General features: G+C 54.5%; 1 protein-coding gene across 2 annotated transcripts in view; it reads left to right on the forward strand.

Annotated features, from left to right (window-relative positions):
* The first annotated feature begins 5,668 nt into the window (after positions 1 to 5,668).
* Positions 5,669 to 14,357, forward strand: part of LOC136301916 (immunoglobulin gamma-1 heavy chain-like) — a 39,136-nt gene continuing 30,447 nt past the window's right edge. For both annotated transcript variants that reach the window (XM_066205173.1, XM_066205174.1), the window contains exons 1-2: positions 5,669 to 5,730; positions 6,020 to 6,346. In XM_066205173.1, coding sequence (XP_066061270.1) covers positions 5,673 to 5,730; positions 6,020 to 6,346 — 385 coding nt within the window. In that variant the 5' untranslated portion in view covers positions 5,669 to 5,672. The remainder of the gene's footprint in view (positions 5,731 to 6,019; positions 6,347 to 14,357) is intronic.

Genomic DNA, 14,357 nt, shown 5'->3' on the forward strand with positions numbered 1-14,357 from the left:
TTTTATGTTTACAAGTCAGATGAATGCCAAAGGAGTAACAGGACTCTGACTGTAGCATAGCATAGGGTAAAGGCGAGTCATGCAGGGACAACAAGGATACAGGCAGGAAAATGTGGGGAAAGTTGGGGTTGCGAATTCACAGCAGTTCTGATCACGTAGACTATTATGTTTCTGGGGTTATTTCCCACTCTGGGAGGGATGACAACTAGGCTTTGTTCCTGAGAGCTCAAACAGGTCTGTGCAGCCCCACCATCTCCGTACCAACATGTTCCACCGCCCTTCTGCCGTTTCCCTTAAGTGGAAATCACAGCAGACATAGCCCGATGTCACTACTCGTCCACAGGAGAGTTGTACAGTCCAGCAGATAAAAACGGCGAGAACAGGGAAGAATGATCCAGGGCTTGTGAGGGTCCTCTGGGTGGGGAGCACCCAGCGGGGAGCTCTGGGGTGTGGAGGGAAGCAGTGTAGCACAATGGTAGAGGAGTGGAGGGAGTCGTTTCTACACTATGCCCGCAGCCCCTCCTTGTGCTGCCGGCGGGGCGGCGGCGCCGGGGCCGGGGCGGGCGTGTCGGGGCGGGCAGAGGCGCCGGCGCTGCCCCGGCGAGGCGGGGCCGGGCGGGAGCGGCCCCAGCGCGGCTCCGCTCGGCTCCTGTGCGGCTGCCGCGGAGCCGGGGCCGGCCACGATGGCGGCCGGGCTGCGGCCGTGGCTGCTGGCCTTGGCCTTGGCCTTGTGGCCCGCAGGTGAGAGCCGGGCGGGGAGGGCAGCGAGCCCGGCCCGGGGGAAGGAGCGACAGCGACAGGGACAGGCAGGAGCAGGAGCACGAACAGGGACCGGGACAAGGGCAGAGACGGGAAAAGGACAGGAGCAGAGGCAGGGTCGGGAAGACGGGCAAAGGCCGGGGCAGACACAGGACAGGGGCTGCGGGCCGGGGCTGGCGCTGTGGCTGTGCCGGGCCGGGGGCACCGGGACACCGGGACGAGGCCTCGGTCCGTGGTCGTTCCGTGCCCGATTGCTGCTCTCCCTCCGCAGGGCTCTGGGCACAGGTGAGGCTGCAGGAGGCCGGCGGACGGCTGCGAGTGGCCGGGGAATCCGTCACCCTCTCCTGCCGCTTGTCCAACAGCACCTTCGAGGGATACACATTTCGGTGGTACCGTCAGGCACCCGGAGGAAGCCTTGAGTGGCTGTCTCTCATCAACCTCTTGGGCAATGTAAAGAAATATGGAGCAGCAGTGGAGGGTCGGGCCACTGCCTCACGAGACAGTGACGAGTTTCAGTCATCTCTGTTTCTGTGGGCTCTGCACCCCAGTGACTCTGCCCACTACTTCTGCGCTGTTCACACAGGGACAGGAAACCCAGCTGAGCTTTAACACAAACCTGCTGAGGCCTGGCACAGGGTGTGTTAGATGTAAGGAAAGTTAGAGTCACCGGGCGCCAGGAGTTGATGTGTCTCAGCTCTGTTCCCAAGGAGTCAGATCAAAGGCACATGTTCCTGGCCTTAACGGCACACTGCCAGGATTCTAGTTTATTGTAAATTTAAAAGAGTAGAATTGTGAGTGACAGCAACATCAAAAAGCATTAAAACACCCTGGCCCTGCTGAAGCCTCACTTCATTCCAGGTTTGCCTTCAATCCTTCATTTCTGATTTCTCTGCTCTTCTGTCCAAAAGGCACAGGGCCAATGGGAAAGGGGTGTAGGGTCAGTTCCTACACTTCTAATATGGCTCCTTCAGAATTAACCTGCTCTGGCCTGCCTTCTCCACAGGCTCCATTTCCCTCAGGTCACAACTAAACAGTTTGTGAGTATCTCCAAGCATGGAGACTCCACAGAGTGCTGGGAAAACCTGCACCAGTGCTTGGTTACCCTCACACTATGAGGCTGCACTGTGTGTGCCATATGCCATAGTTCCAAAAAGCCCCTTTCCTCCTTCTTTCTCTGAGTCTTATTTCTGAAAAGGAAGTATTACTGTATGGAATAATCCTTTGCCAATTTGGCATCACCTATCCTGGCTATTTCTCCTCTCAGCTGCTTGTCCATCCCGAGCCTGCTCACTGTTGGGGCAGTATGCAAATCAGAGAAGGCCTTGATGTTTTGTGAGCCCTATTGAGCAACAGCTGAAACATCCCCCTGCCTGTGTCATCAGCACTACTGTGAAAAAAAACCAAAAAAAACCCAAAAAAACCAACTTTATCTCACTGAAAAGGAGTACAGATTTTTGAACTGCCTCAGGTTTCGTTTCTCCAGCGTTCCGATGTCCCTCTGGGTGGCAGCACAACCCCGTTGTGTAGCAGCTCCTCCTACTACTCTTGTTTCATTAAAGAATTTGCTGGGGTTCATCTTTATTTCCATCTTCCAGATCACGGCTAAAGATGCTAAAGAGGGCTGGACCCAACATTGACCCCTGGGGTGCCTTGCTAGAAACTGACTTCCAACCAGACCTCATGGCACTGACCACAAGGCTTAGGGATCCTCTGTCTATCCACTGTTCTGTTCAGATCACTATCATTCAGTTGAGACATCATCAGCTTCTCTTAGGAGGGCCTTATTTTGAAGGACAGTGTTGAAGGCCTTCCTGAAACCAAGGTAAACAATACACGCTGCTCTCCTCTCATCTACAAAGCCAATTATTTCAGCACAGGAGTTCATTATCAAGTCTGTCAAGTGTGAGTTCCCCTTGGTGAGTCCTGCAAATGTTCTTGTCCTTCATGTGCCTGGAAATGATTTCCAGGATTAGATGCTCAATCGGCATTTCAGGGCATCAGGGAAGCTCCCTGGGTCCTCTTTCTTGCCCTTCTTGAAGATAGCAGTGACATTTGCTGTCCTTCACCAGTCCTCAGGGACTTCCGCAAAACACCATGATCATTCAGAGCTTGAGAGCCTCCTTTCTCCAGAATATTCCCCTTATTTTAATTCCTGAAGACTCTCCCTGATGCATGACGTTTGGCCCCAGGAGGTGCTGGATCTCTCTAAAGCTAGAAGGAATTGCATGAATCTCTCAGAATAGAGAACTATTTTATTAACATCCCAGGAAAGGTGACAGGAAGTTAGGAAATCTTACATGTTGGGGTGATGCTAGAAACCCCACAATGTCACAGCCTCAGGTAGGACTCTACTCAGGACACCCGAGACTGCACAGATCTCCAATCCGACGGTGTTCTATACTGGTGCAGGATTTAGAATTCTGCAGGGTTTTCTTAAAAGGACTGAGGAGTTGAAAGGGCTCACAGAGCAAGAAACAGGGACAGAGATGGCGGCGCGATGGTAGCCCCGGGACAGCAGCCTTCATGTCCCGGGGTGCTCTGCTCCTCTGCGTACGCAGCTGCCAGCGTGCCCCAGGGAACCTCCGTTCTCCGGAATCCTCGCCCCGTCCTGTCCTGCCCGGCGGGGCGGCGGCGCCGGGGCCGGGGCGGGCGTGTCGGGGCGGGCAGAGGCGCCGGCGCTGCCCCGGCGAGGCGGGGCCGGGCGGGAGCGGCCCCAGCGCGGCTCCGCTCGGCTCCTGTGCGGCTGCCGCGGAGCCGGGGCCGGCCACGATGGCGGCCGGGCTGCGGCCGTGGCTGCTGGCCTTGGCCTTGGCCTTGGCCTTGTGGCCCGCAGGTGAGAGCAGGGCGGGGAGGGCAGCGAGCCCGGCCCGGGGGAAGGAGCGACAGCGACAGGCAGGGTCAAGGGAAGGCGCAGGGACAGGGGCTGGGGTGTTCGCAGCAGCAGGAACAGGGACAGAGGAAGGGACAGGGGCTGGCTCTGCCCGCGGGTTCGGCCGCAGTATCTGAAGCCGGTGCGGCTCAGCCCCGGGAGGGCTCGCAGAGCGAGATCCCGGGCACGGGTCCTTTTCCCGGAGAAGCGAGGTGGCGCCTGTGGCTGTGCCGGGCCGGGGGCACCGGGACACCGGGACGAGGCCTCGGTCCGTGGTCGTTCCCTGTCCGATTGCTGCGCTCTCCCTCCACAGGGCTCTGGGCACAGCTGAGCCTGCAGGAGGCCGGCGGAGGGCTGCGAGCGGCCGGGGAATCCGTCACCCTCTCCTGCCGTGGATCTGGCGGCACCTTTAGGAATTATTTTATTTACTGGTACCGTCAGGCACCTGGAGGCCGGCTGGAGTGGATATCCTATATCAGCTCCCCCTCGGGCAGTACAGAGGAGTACGGGGCAGCAGTGAAGGGTCGTGCCAAGATTTCCCGGGACAATTCCCGGTCCGAGGCTTCTCTCTTATTGCGGCCCCTGCAAGCTCAGGACTCTGCCCGGTACTTCTGTGCCATCGCACGGGGACAGGAAATGCAGACGAGCTTTAACACAAACCTTCTGGGGTCTGGCAGAGGTCGAGTTAGATGTCGGGAAAGGGAGAGTTGCAGGACCCGGGAGCCAATGGCTCTCAAGGCTGTTTCCAAGAAGTAAGTTGCCATCACTGTGCACCACAGGTATTCCTGGCCTTTACTGCACTCTGCAGGGATTCTGATTTACTGCCAATTTGATTAAAATTGTGAACAATCACAAAATGTCCACTTTATCCCTGTTTGCTCCCAGGCTAATCCTCATAACTGCAGAATTCCCGAATTCTCTGCCTCGCCTCTCCAAAAAACAAAGGGACAACAGGAAAATGAGGTGTGGGATCATTTCTTAATTAATCACTGGTCCTCCTCTCTACTGCTTCTTGTTCCCGTCCTCCCTCAGTCTGCAGTCAAGTGGCTCAACCAATGTTCCCTCACAAGAGCTTCTGTCCTTGAGAATCAACTTTGTCCAGCCTTGGTTCTCCACAGGCTCCACTTCCCCAGTGTCATGACCAAACAATGTGTGAATATCTCCAAGCATGGAAACTCCAGAAGGTGCCTGAACAGCCTGCGCCAGTGGCTGGGCACTCTCACAGTGTGAAAAATTGTTTCTCTCTGATGTTCAGTGAGAACCTCTTGTGATTTTTACTTCGTGCTCATTGATCACTGTCCTGTCAATGGGCATCACTGAGAAGAGCCTGGCCATGTCCTCGTGTTTCTGTACACTTATGACAACCCCAACCAGCTTCTGCTTCTCCACGATAAACACGGCCAGCTCTGACAGCCTTTTTATTTTGGAGAGATGTTCACCTTCATCACAGGAAAAACAAAGAAAGCTGAGTCTGCAAGAGAAGAGAAATAAAGATTTTATGCCCTACTTCTCCATCAATAGCCAGATTTTAGCCATTTCTAGGAAAAAATGCTTTCTCACTCAGAGAGTGATTCCTTGGGAAGACAAAGGCTGTCACTCCAAATGTCTCCTTTCCTCCTTTCCCTGAGCTTTATTTCGGAAAACCATGTATTACAGTGTGGAATACTCCCTTGCTCAGTTTGCAATAGTGGTGCTATTGTGTCCCATCCCAGTTTATTGCCCAAGCCCAGCCACTTCCAGGCGAGTCAGTGGGAGAAAGAAAAAAGGCCTCAGAGCACTGATGAGCAAGAGATAAAAGAGCCTCGTGTCTCTAAAGCTCTTTGCCGACAAAGAGAAAATAAAGTCTCACACGCCGCTGCTTCCCGTCCCTTCCAGCACGGCCCCCTGAGCTGCCGGCGGGGCGGCGGCGCCGGGCCCGGGGCGGGCGTGTCGGGGCGGGCAGAGGCGCCGGCGCTGCCCCGGCGAGGCGGGGCCGGGCGGGAGCGGCCCCAGCGCGGCTCCGCTCGGCTCCTGTGCGGCTGCCGCGGAGCCGGGGCCGGCCACGATGGCGGCCGGGCTGCGGCCGTGGCTGCTGGCCTTGGCCTTGGCCTTGTGGCCCGCAGGTGAGAGCCGGGCGGGGAGGGCAGCGAGCCCGGCCCGGGGGAAGGAGCGACAGCGACAGGGACAGGCAGGAGCAGGAGCACGAACAGGGACGGGGACAAGGGCAGAGATGGGGAAAGGGCAGGAGCAGAGGCAGGGTCGGGAAGACGGGCAAAGGCCGGGGCAGACACAGGACAGGGGCTGCGGGCCGGGGCTGGCGCTGTGGCTGTGCCGGGCCGGGGGCACCGGGACACCGGGACGAGGCCTCGGTCCGTGGTCGTTCCGTGCCCGATTCCTGCTCTCCCTCCGCAGGGCTCTGGGCACAGGTGAGGCTGCAGGAGGCCGGCGGACGGCTGCGAGTGGCCGGGGAATCCGTCACCCTCTCCTGCCGCTTGTCCAACAGCACCTTCGAGGGATACACATTTTGGTGGTACCGTCAGGCACCCGGAGGCAGCCTGGAGTCGGTGTCCCGTATTAGTTATAATCCGACAGCTTTTCATTTTGACCAGTCAGTGCAGGGGCGGGCCAAGATTTCCCGGGACAATTCCCGGTCCGAGGTTTATCTCTCCCTGCTGCCCCTGCACACCCGTGACTCTGCCCGCTACTTCTGCGCTGTTCACACGGGGACAGGAAACCCAGGTGAGCTTTAACACAAACCAGCTAGGGTCTGGCTCAGCACCCACAAAATTTGGAGATGGTGAGTTTCAAAGTGGTTCAGGGCTGTTTCTAAGAAATTGGAGGGCATTCCCACGCACCACAAGTGATCCTTGCCGTTCATCAAGTGCTCCTTTCCCAACACTGAGGCTTTCCTTTTCCTGAATCCCAATTGCAATGTTCTGTCCTGTGGAGGAGGTTCAAGGTTTTTCTGTCATCCAGTCAGCCTGGTCTGGCTCCAGTCCCACTCTGCCTTCCTTGGTCCCCTTCTTAAGTGGAACATGTAAATCACCTGGGCTTTGCCGGCTTCCTTTGACCCTTTTGGGAGCCATCTCCTTGAACCACTGAGAGAAAAGCAGTGAGCCTGATTTTCTTTCAGGTGCATTTCAAGGTGATGAGATCCAGGCAACAAGCTCTGCCGTGTGGTGGCCAGCAGGGAACACTGGCACCCTCTGTTGCACTTCCAGCTCCAAAGCTTGCTGAATTTATGTGGCCTGGTACCAGCAGCATCCTGGTGAAGCCCTGCAGTACCTGCTGCAGTGCCAGGCCCATGGAGGCTCCTACAGCCACACAGCCCCTTTTGCCAACAGGAGGTTTTCCTGCCAGGGTGACGAGAGCTCTGGGACACTGACCATCAGCGGGCTGGAGCTGGGGGACAGTGCACTCTATTACTGCACGTGAAGGGACCACAGCGAGAGGGTGTGCCTGAAGTACATCAGTTTCCTCCCCTCCTGCATGTTCACGTGATTCCCATCCCATGCAAGGGGAGAGTCAGTGAGTGGGCTGTGCCTGGGGTCAGAGAATTGGGGTCCCATCGAACCTTGGGGGCTTGCAGAAGAGAGGCAAACAGTAGGGAGAGGGGAGAGAAAGGACTGTTCCAATTGGAAGGAAGCTACAACCACCTAGTCCTACTGCCTGAGCATTCCAGGCCTCAAACAAATTAAAGCTTGTTGTTATACAGCATGGGTGTTATTTAAATTCCTTTTATATCCTGTCAGTATAGGGGCATTGACCACCTCTCCAGGATGCCTGTTGCAATGTTTGACCACTCTCAGTAAAGAAACACTTCCTATAATCCACCTCCTCTCATGCAGCTCTGAACCATTCCCACATCCCATCACTGCGTACCAGGAAGAACATCCTACTCCATTTCACCTCCTCACCAAGCTGAGAGGAGTATCAAGCAGCTCCTCAGTCTCTTTTCCTCCAGACCAGACCAATGTTCCATGCGCTTGGGTGTCTAGGGAACCTGGCATATCACAGAAACACGGAATATTGTGAGTTGGAAAGAACCCACAAGGATCAGTGAGTCCAACTTTTAAGTGCATGACCCATGCACAGGGACCAAACCAGTGACACTGGCACTATAAAGGCCATGCTGTAAACAACTGAGCTAATCTCAGGGTAACCAGTGACATGCTGGAGCAGCCCCATGTGTCCCAGGACAACCTGCTTCCCCCTGGGGCTGCATCCCCCTGCCTGTTTCCCCAGCCTCAAGCCTCCACTCTCTGTGGGCTCCTCTACCCTCTCCAACTCCTCTTTCCCACCCCTGTCCTGGAGATCTCTTCCACAAAGGACTGTATCCAAATACCCAGAAAAAGGGGGAGGAGGGAATAGATTCAGTCTGTGGTGGGACTGTGTGGAGTGGGGCAGTGCTCCCCAGAAGGGTGGTGGCAGTCAGGACAGTGACGCTGCCAGGGCTCAGAGCTGTCCCATTCTCTGGTCACTGGGAGAGCCCTGAGCCCTGAGCTGAGGAGGAGGACACAGGGCAGGGAGTGTCCTGGCTCTGCTGAGCAGCCTGGTCCCTGCAGACTCCTGGGTTGCCTTTGCTGATGGGCAGGGGTGTGGGAGGGCTGTGACAGGAGGAGGCAGCTGGAGAAGTGTCATCACTGGGGAGTGAGTAGGGTGCTGGGCCAGAGTGCAGGGAGCAGGGTGAGGAGCACTTTGGCTTAGGGGTGCCCTGGCCAAGCTGAGCTGAGATCCTGGGGTGTCCCATGGGGGAGCAGCAGCTCAGCAGAGCCAGGGCCAGGGGAAGGACAAGCTGACAGACTCCCCAGTCACTCCAAAGTCCCAGCAGCAGCCTTTGAGATTTCTTGAGAGAAAGGCCAGGGCTGGCCCCTCAGACACACATCACCTTTTGCCCACCACAGCATTTCCTGTCAACCAAACAGGCTTCCTGCACCACGCACAATGAGAGACACGCAGGAGAGCACCAAGAGCTTCAAGTTGTGCTCCTCCTGCCCCACCTCTCCCCCTCAGTGCTGTCACAGACAGAGGGAGGGACCAGGAGGGACTGGCCTGAGTGCAGTGACAGAGGCGCAGGCAGGGCAGGTGTGGGCAGAGCTGCTGTGCAGGCAGAGAGAAGGTGGAGAGAGGCCAGACAGAGCTGGCCTGGCCATGTGGAGTGCCCTGTGCATGGGCTTATTGCCCATTGTAGGTAAGTGAAGGCAAGGGCTGCTGGCCCCCGGAGCTGAGCGTGGCCCTGTGCTCTGCACGGCTCTGGGCAGCTGTGCTGAGCGCTGGCAGCCGCACCTGTTCCCCCCTCCAGCTGCCCAGCCATGCCTGTGGAGCACGGGGAGAGCAGCCCTGCTCCTCTCCTGCCTCTGAGCTCACCACCTCCATCCAAGCTGCCTCCTCTGCAGCCTGGGCACACGCAGGCCAGCTCCCTGCTGCTCTCCCATCTTGGGGCCCAGCGCTTTGCCCTGCCACTGGACACTCTGCTCCTGGGCCACTGCGGCCCCTGTGGCACAGACCAGCTGGAGGATGGCAGCACAGGGACCGAGCCTCAATGCCTGGGACAGCCTTTGTCTTTGCTGGCCTCATCTAGAGCACTTTCAGGGACAGCAGAGTGGCTTCCTCACCATCCTGTCCTGGCAAGGACAATGGGATTTGTCCCCCCCATGGTGAAAATCCTTCATGCTTCTTTGAGGAAAATCAGACAAAGCTCCCTGTCTTACAGGGAAAAGGAGGGAGGGAAATGTGAGCTCCTGTGTGATCCTTGATAGCTGCTACCAGCTCTTCCCATCTGTGTCAGCTGGCTTCAAAAAGGTGGATTTTGTCCTCCCACTGGTCCAGTGCCATTCCAGTGCCCCAGCAGCACTGCCCTGACCTTAGCTGAATCTTGGAGTGATCATGGCTTGTTCTTGCTTTCTGCAGCTGTCACTAGGCAGGTGACCTTGGAGCAGCACCCCAGGGAACTGACTGTGCAAGAGGGAGATGCAGTCACCTTTGCGTGCAGCATGGGGAGACGTGCTATGCTGATTTACTCCGTGTACTGGTACCGTCAGGGCCCAAGTGGCTCTCTCAAATGTATTTACAGGGAGGGTGGTATCTATGGAGAAGGTTTCCGAGATGACTTTGTGGGATCAGTGGAGAGTTCCTGGACAACACTGCAGATCCTGTCAGCAAAGCAAGGGGATGCAGCAATGTATTACTGTGGAGCAAGAATCACCCTGGAAGCGCTCTGCAGCACAGTGGATCAAAAACCAACAGCTGGGGAAGACAGATCTCTCAGCACTTCTTTCTAGCAGCTGCTCCCCGAGGCACTTCTCAGGCAATGGCAGGTGCAGGAAACATCCCTCTGGCTTGGTGGCAATAAAAGGCAGTGGAGGGAGGGCTGCTAGGAGGGCTGGTCCCATTTATGGTGTAGGACGATCTGTTCTGGGAAGTGCAGAGGCTGTTTGGGGAAGTGCAGGTTCAGTGCACGTTTCCTGGACTCCTGTCCAGCAGGGCCTCATTTCTCCTCTGTGCCTTGCCTGCAGAGCCATGGGATGATGGAGATGTGTTGCTGTAGCTTCCAGAGTGCTGTGGTGGATGGAGCCACACAGGCTGTTTAGGAAGGCATATCAGCAGAGATGGCTGCTCTGGGTGACTGCTACAGAGCACTTAATCAGGAAGCAGTAGTTGCAAAGGTGTGGTGAGTTGTCTTTGGTTGTCCTCCAGGTGCTCAGCAATCTGCTGAGTTATTCTCTGCCATTTGACATGGGAAAAATATGCAGTTATGGCTTGTTTGTCCTGATAAGGAGAGGGAGCTGTCCCAGTAGTGCCATCACTGGTAAACACATTGACTTGGGGAAAGGAGTTTAAGTCATTGCCAATCAAAATCAGAGTAAGTCAATGACAAATAAGAACAAATCATGAAACATCTCTGCCATCTGATCACTTCACAGGAATGGGGAATGGGTTTGCAATCAGTTGAAAACATGTTTTCCCTGCCTCTTCTTCCTTCTTATTCCCTTCCCCATCTTCAGTATGGAGTCCAACCCTTTTCTCCAAGAACTTCTGCAAAGCAGGTTCTCCCCTCTGGCTGCAATTACTCAAAACATGTCCAGCATGGGTCCTTTCCATGGGATGCCGCCCTTCAGGAACAGGCCGTGGCACTGTGGCTGCTCTGTGGGACACAGGTCCTGCCAGAAAACCTCCTCTGGTGTGGGCTACTCACTGCGTGGGACCACAGCTCCTGTCAGGAACCTGTTCCAACAGCAACTCTCCATGGAGTCACTGATTTTTTCAGGTCATATCCACTTGCTCCTGTGTGGGTTCCTGCACTCTCTGCAGATTCAGTATCAGCTCCTCCACCAATTGCCATGGTCTGCAGAGGGACAACCTGGATCACCATGCTCTTCACCGTGCACATCAGGGGAATCTCTGCTCTGGCCCCTGGACCACTTCTCAGCCCTCCTTCCTCAAGGACTCTCAGCATGGCATTGGGAACTGGGAATCTTGCTTAGCTGCACTTACAGCCTTATACAGTGAGAAAAAGGAAGGGTCTTGGTGAGTGAAGAGAAAGTGAATGTTGTGCATTCTTCATTCAGTTGGGTTTTCAGCACTGACTTCACTGGAAACCTTTTGGACAAAGTCTTTTATAATGGACTAGAGAAGGGCTCAGTGACATGGATTGTGCAAGGGTACCCACTCCTCGTTCCAGCCTCTTTCCCTGGACTCTGGGAAGTGGAATTCTTGAAGGCTGATCTGGCTGCTGAAGCATGAGGTGAATAAAGCATTCAGAGCCTCAGCCCTGTCCCATGTCCTGTGTCACCTGGTCCCCATCCCATTCACCAGTGGGCCCACATTTTCCCCAGCCTCGTTTGTCCATGCAGCCTCCTGGCATGTTGACCTGACTCCTTGCTCACTGGGGAGGAATCCTCTTCAGCTCAGCACTGCTGACACTGGGGACTACTGTGTCCCCTGCTGGGCTCCCAGGCCTGGAAAGGACCTCGACAGAGGGAAACAAATGCGATGAAGGGTCATGACAACAAGGAAGGGAACAGCTGACATATAAGGAGAGCCTGGGAGATCTGGGTTCATTTAGCATGGAGAGGAAAACGTGGAGGGGGACCAGGCACTGTGTTGAAATACCTGAGACTCTGAAAGTTCCATTCTTAAGGACATTCAGAACTGAACAGGAAAAGGTTGTGGGCACCTACTGCCAGTGACTCCATCAGGCAGCTCAGCTCCACACAGCTGCTCACCCAGTCACCCTCACTGAGATGGAGGAGAGAAACAAAAGGGTGGACATAGGAGAAAATGTGTGTTGTGATAAAAAGGGAGTTGAATAACCAAAGGAAAATCAGCACAGAGAAACCAAAGAAAATCAAGAATTAACTCCTGACTTCCCATTGTCACAGAGAAGCAGCAAAGCTGGCTCCTCTTCTGCTCCCCTTTCCTTATGCCCATCCTGGCTCTCCAGAAAGGACAGCATTAAGTCTGATGGCCAGGCAGAGCCTTTATGAGGGAGCTTGGAGGCCTGGACCTGTGTCTGCAGCCTTACAGAACAACAACACACCCTAAGTTTTGACACAAGAACCCACACCACAAAGACCGCAAACAACAGAAACACAGAAAACATGCCCATGCTGAATAGCTCTCATTCCTCTGTATGTCTCTCATTTACCCACTCCAAATCTGTTTCGTGTCATTTGCAGGTTTCCCTGTTCCTTTCCAGCTTTGAAACTTGCAGCCTGAGGAGGACACAGGGTTGTCCTCAACACTCCTGTAGCACAAGTTATTTCTGGAAGTCCTCAGTGAAAAGAGCTGAGAAAGGCAAGAGCTAATGCAATATTCTCCTGCTTACAAGAAGGAGCAGTGCCTGAGACTTTGAGCTCTTTCCTCAGGGCTGCTTGGTCCTGATCACCCACCTCCAGACAGCTCTTCCCAGCTCACAATGGCCCATAACCAGAGAAAATCAGTAGATGATTTCTCCTTCAATGAAACCAGACACTGAACCATGACCATGTGAAAAACAAAGTTCACTTTCTATGTAAATTTTAAGAAATAGGTTTAATAGAAAATAAGACAATTAGGAGATAAAAAAGCAAAGTCCAGCCAGCTGGGTGACCTGGCCAAGTCCACACCCTGCTATATTAGAGACATCCTTTAAGTACCCTTTTTATTGTATCAGTCTATTGAATATTCATATTTTTCCATAAACTAGTTTTCATATTCCAAGAACTGTTTTGCATGATCCCTCCTTGGGTCCACCTTTTTAGAGCATGCGTGTTTCTTGGCTGTGTCTTCATTATCACCTCCAGTCTGGGCCTTCAGATGGTAGATGCTGATAGCTGGTATCTCAATAGCAGGATCTTCTTTACATGTTCACTTGATGTTATCCCGACCAAACAGACAGTTCAAGCAAACTATATCAATTACTACCACTATGCCTAATTTTCTTTACTAATAGGAGAAATAAAAACTTATATCCTTACCACAACGTTATTTATCATATAGCACACAACTTGCGAAAAGCCTACTTTATAATATGCATTTATAACAACCAGAAGTGGAATCAGCCAGAATCCAAGAGAAAATCCAGGCCCTGCATGGGGCCTGAGTTTTGAAGAAAGAACATTCCTGCACCACTGACCACTCATCTGCACCACCTGCATGGGACCAGGGTGTAGGGATCCAGCACAGGACAAGCACTCAGGGATTATGTGAGCAAGAGTTGCTGATGAGGCACAGATCTGAGCTGCTTTTCTCTGCAGCAGGATCTGCCATGGACTAGGTGAGAGCACACCGTAGGCAAAATATAAAAGAATAAATTCCCTTTGTGATTCTCTGCTCAGCGTCCTTGTGTCCCTGCTCAGGTAACAAACAACTGACTGAGGTGGCGAAGTCAGTTTTCTCCCTGGCCCACATCAGCTGCACAGACATGTGTGTGCCTGAGAGCCTTTCACAGGATCACAGGAGTGAGTTTTGAAGATGCCTCACTTCTACAAAAAGGAATTCAGAGCAACATGGGGACAGACTTTTTTTACACAGCCTGCAGTGATTGGACAAAGGGTAAGAGTTTGAAACAAAAAGAAGGTAGATGCAAAAAAGAAATTGTTTAAATTTAGGGTGATGGAAAAGATGGTCCTGAGAAATTGTATCTGCTCCAAACCTGAAAAGAGATTGGGCACAGCTTGAGCAGCCTGGTCAAATTGCAGATACCTGTGAGCATAGCAGGAGGGCTGGACTAGATGACCTTTAGATTTCACTTCCAACCCTATCTATTCTGTGGTTTAAACCTCTCTGTATTTCTATCCATTGTTGAGAAAACAATGGATACCCAGGCTTTCTCTTCCACACACAAAACAGTCCCAGCTCTCTGAGCCTTTCCTCATGCAGGAGCTCCTCCAGTGCCATTATCATCTCCACGGCCCTTCAGTGGCCTCTCCAGCAGATCCAACTCCCTCTCCTAGGGGCAGTCCAAATGTGCCCCCAGTACTTAAGTGTGGCCTCAGCAGCGCCGAGGAGAGAGGAGCCATCACCTCCCTCGGCTGCTGGCAGCCTTTGTCCTGAGGCAGCGGCGGATCCCAGTGACCGTCTGTGCCACGACGGCGAATTTGTGGGCGCGCTGGGCACGAAGCCCTCGGGTGCGTGTGGCAGACGGCGCTGTCCGAGCGAGCAGCGCGGCTCCGTGTGCGCGGCCCGGGCGCGGCCGGCGCTGCCCCCGCCCGGCGGCGCCGGGGCCCGGGGCGGGCGTGTCGGGGCGGGCAGAGGCGCCGGCGCTGCC

Source organism: Chamaea fasciata, unplaced genomic scaffold, assembly GCF_029207755.1.
Source record: "Chamaea fasciata isolate MVZ Bird 193981 ecotype frontalis unplaced genomic scaffold, bChaFas1.0.hap1 SCAF_27, whole genome shotgun sequence".
Lineage (NCBI taxonomy): Eukaryota > Metazoa > Chordata > Aves > Passeriformes > Sylviidae > Chamaea > Chamaea fasciata.